This window comes from Borostomias antarcticus (genome assembly GCF_949987555.1).
Source record: "Borostomias antarcticus genome assembly, chromosome: 15".
In the NCBI taxonomy this organism is placed as follows: Eukaryota; Metazoa; Chordata; class Actinopteri; order Stomiiformes; family Stomiidae; genus Borostomias; species Borostomias antarcticus.
This window is the reverse complement of record NC_140248.1, coordinates 15,509,694-15,513,776: the sequence shown is the minus strand read 5'-3', so window position 1 is coordinate 15,513,776 and position 4,083 is coordinate 15,509,694. Positions and strand designations below refer to the sequence as shown.

The window sequence follows — 4,083 nt, the reverse complement described above, 5'->3', positions numbered from 1 at the left end:
ATTTTGATCCATTCACTGTGGTTTCTTTGATAGATCCCTCAGGGATTTGTCACGCAGCTCGTAAGTCATTACCCTGTGATCTCTCTGTCTCTGTCTCTGTCTCTTTGTCTCTCTCTGTCTCTTTGTCTCTCTCCGTCTCTCTCTTTCTCTCTGTCTCTCTCTCTGTCTCTGTCTCTCAGAACTCCTGTTCTCATCATGTTTCTCTTGGAAGCCTGGTTCTATAGCGAGGAGAGCAGATTAAGGTCACAGATATAGAGGAGAGGAAGGGGAGGGAGGGATGGAGCGAGAGGGGTTGGAGGACAATGGGGAGAGAGTTAGAGAGAGGGAAAAAGGGAGGGGGAGAATGAGAGGGTGTGTAAAAGGGGGTGTTAAGGAGTGGCAGAGACTGAATTCCTAAAGCCCAACCCACTAGACCAGAGGGAGAGATCCAGAAAGAGAAGCAGATATAGACGGACTGACAGACAGATAGACAGACTGACAGACAGATAGACTGACTGACAGATCAACCGAAATACAGTCAGGCTGTAGTTTGTAGCTGTAGTTGGGGCTAGGTTCATACTCTCTATATGGGGCTGTGTGTGTGTGTGTGTGTGTGTGTGTGTGTGCGCGTGTGTGTGTGTGTGTGTGTGTGTGTGTGCGTGCGTGCGTGCGCGCGGGCGTGTGCGCATGTGTGTATTATGGTGGGCTTCTCCTCCTCTCCAGCTGTCCAAACAGCCGGTAAAACTGACTGTGATGCTTGTTTGGCTGTCTGGGCAGCACCGTGTGTTTGTGAATGCATGTGTGTGTGTGTGTGTGTGCGTGTGTGTGTGCGGCCGTGTGTGTGGGTGAAACAGTTTGAGCCAGTTGTCTGTGCAGCTCATGTGCAGATTTCCTAGCACCGAGACTGTATGACTAGAATGTAAGACAGAATGTGTGCGAGAACGTTGATAGTTTGAATGTTTTCTCCGACTCAGACTTCATGGTCATTACATGGTGGATGACCATTCCGTCTCTCCGCCTGTCTGAGCGGTTTCAGGACGCTCCAGACAGGTGATACAAGCTACGGGACCTGACGTGTCCTACACCCCACCTCCCCAGCCGGCACGCCACCTTCTAACGTCTTTCGTCGGTTTTAAGGCTGACTTTAGTGAGTGTTTTGCGCTGAGCCTCAGTGGTGAGGGCTTTGTGGTGTGTGTGTGTGTGTGTGTGTGTGTGTGTGTGTGTGTGTGCATCTGTGTGTGTGTGTGTGCTGAGTGCTGCTGGCCAAGCAGAAAGATGATCCAGTCGGCAGATTCCCCCCTCAGGTCAGGAAGACGTGCGGCCTCCAGCACCTGAGCCAAGCAGTGTGTGTGTGTGTGTGTGTGTGTGTGTATGTATGTGTGTGTGTGTGTGTGTGTGTGTGTGTGTGTGTGTATGTATATATGTGTGTGTGTGTGTGTGCATATGTGTATATGTGCATGTGTGTGTGGGCATGTGTGTGCATGTGTGTGTGTGTGCATGCGTGCATATGTGTGTGTGTGTGTGTGTGTGTGTGTGTGTACTGTATCTGTGTGTGTGTGTGTGTGTGTGTGTGTGTGTGTGTGTGTGTGTGTGTGTGTGTGTGTGTGTGTGGCCTCCTAGCACCTGAGCAGAGCCGGGCCGTCAGAGGGAGCTGGTTTGTTGGTGTAGGATGGCCAGGAGGTCTGGTGGGCGGGAACTCAAACAGTCTGGAGCTGCCAGGTCGTTTGATGTCGTCTGAGGGGAGATATGAAACAACAACCTTCTGAGACAAGAGAAACAACACCCATGCTGCAATGATTATCCTCCCGCCCAGCGCGCGCACGCGCGTGCGTGCGTGTGTGTGTGTGTGTGTGTGTGTGTGTGTGTGTACACTGAGACTGAAAACTTATGTCGTTGACATCCCCAAAGCTTGGGCGTCTATTATTGTTTGGGTTCTAGGATTTCTTGTTGAATGTGAACACAAATAAGGATATTAAAATGTGTGTGCGTGTGCGTGTGTGTGCGTGCATACTGCAGTGATTATCCCCAGCCCATTTCCCAGCCCTCCGCAGCCTTAGATGGTTGTCTGTGGTGGGCTTGGGCCGGGCCTGGGTCTGGGTCAGCGCCCGTGCCTGGTACCTACGAGACCCCAGCATGCGTCCGGGCCTCTATCATCAGCAGGAATGTCCCTCACAGCCTCCGGGCCCCAGCAGAGATGAGATAAGGGCTATGAAACCCTCTCCTAGCTGAACATCACACAACAGATAAGGTCAGATTAGGAGTCCATCTGGAGTCCATCTGGAGGATGCTGCAGAGACGTTCCACAGACTGGTAGCGACAACCTCCTCCATCTGAGGCAGCTCAGGCTGTCATTGGTCGAGGCTTTGCTCGCTCTCCGTGGGGTGGTTCTGTTGCTGGAGGTACCAGCCAGGATTCACCTACCCGGCCCCGACCAGCTTTGGATAATGACGCTTTACAGTGGCCATTTACCATTGATCAGGTTATCCTTAGTTGAGGGAATGAGATGAATTGAGAGAAGTTGCTCTTCTCTGGGCAGTTCAGGAGTTGGACATGATTTACATACATTACCAAAATGGCCGCTGACGAAGTAGAGTACTGTAGCAGCGCGGCAGACTGAGTTGTGTCTCTCCTCTGGTCGTCCCCAGCGATGGATCACCTGGTGAGCGAGCTGCAGGTGCTGCTGAAGCTGCTGGACCATGAGAGCGTGAGCTCCGCCACGGCCCAGAAGATGACCACGGTCCGACACCTGCTGGACCAGATACAGCCCACCGGTACGACCGCGAGAGAGACAGAGAGACAGAGAGAGAGAGAGAGAGAGAGCGAGAGAGTGTGTGTGTGTGTGTGTGTTGTGTGTGTTTGTTTGTCTGTTTGCGTGTGTGTGTGTGTGTTTGTCTGTGTCTGTGTCTTTGTGTTGGGTGTGTGTGTGTGTGTGTGTGTGTGTGTGTGTGTGTGTGTGTGTGTGTGTGTGTCTGTGTGTATGTGTGTGTGTTTAACCTGTCCTCCTCCTCTCCATCCAGTTGATGGTTCAGAGTTCATCTATGTGAACACGTCTCTGTATGGGAATGGGACCAGCTTTGTGGAGTCTCTGTTCGAGGAGTTTGGTGAGTAGAACACACACACACAGACACAAACACTTCTAAATTATTATATCTTCTGTTGTAGATGTTCTACTCACCGATTGAGATGTTAGTCTAGATTAAAAGACACATCTGTAGAGGTTCTCCTCTAGAAGGGCTTCTTATTTTAGACGAGGCGTTATCTGTGTACAAGACTCATGAAGCCAGCGTTTTCCTGTCCTTCTCTCTCCTCCTCCTACTCCCTCCTCCTCCTCCTCCTTCTCCTCCTCCTACTCCCTCCTCCTCCTCCTCCTCCTCCTTCTCCTCCTCCTACTCCCTCCTCCTCCTCCTCCTCCTCCTCCTCTCCACATCTCCTCCTCCTTTTCCTCCTCCCTCCTCTTCCTCCTTTCCTCCTCCTACTCCCTCCTCCTCTTCCTCCTCCTTCTCCTCCTCCTACTCCCTCCTCCTCCTCTTCCTCCTCCTTCTCCTCCTCCTCCTCCTCCTCCTCCTCTCCACCAGACTGTGACCTCCAGGAGTTGAGAGTTTCTCCTGAGGAGTTGAAAGACCAGCCAGAGACAGAGGAGCCCTCCAAGACACAGCCCTCAAAATCTGTAAGAACCCACCTCTGCTGCAGTGCGCGCACACACACACGCACACACACACACACACACACACACACACACACACACACACACACACACACACACGCACACACGCACACACACCGTCACAGATCATTTACTACATGACCTTGTCTGTTCAGATGGAGTATGAGTTTGTATTCTTTCTGACTATCTCTCTTCTGTGCCAAATTTGAAAGCCGAACTTGTGCTTACATGATGTGATTTGCTCCTCAGAGTCCCGTGGACACGCCCCCTCCCCTGCCTGCCACGCCCATTCCAGAGGACTACTATGAGGAGGCGGTGCCTCTGGATCCCGGCACCACGCCCCAGTACATCACCACACACAGTCTGTATCAAACTTCCAAAGCGTTATTAGTACAACAGGACACACAGACTAAGTCAGAAAACTGGAACAGTCCAGAATA

General features: G+C 51.9%; 1 protein-coding gene across 1 annotated transcript in view; it reads left to right on the top strand.

Moving 5' to 3' along the window:
* Positions 1-677: 677 nt before the first annotated feature.
* afap1l1b (actin filament associated protein 1-like 1b) overlaps positions 678-4,083 on the top strand; it is a gene marked incomplete at its 5' end in the record, with an annotated part of 13,962 nt that continues 10,556 nt past the window's right edge. The window contains 5 exons of the mRNA XM_084450063.1: positions 678-717; positions 2,625-2,750; positions 2,997-3,080; positions 3,555-3,646; positions 3,893-4,008. Of these exons, the coding sequence (XP_084306189.1) occupies positions 678-717; positions 2,625-2,750; positions 2,997-3,080; positions 3,555-3,646; positions 3,893-4,008 (458 nt within the window). The remainder of the gene's footprint in view (positions 718-2,624; positions 2,751-2,996; positions 3,081-3,554; positions 3,647-3,892; positions 4,009-4,083) is intronic.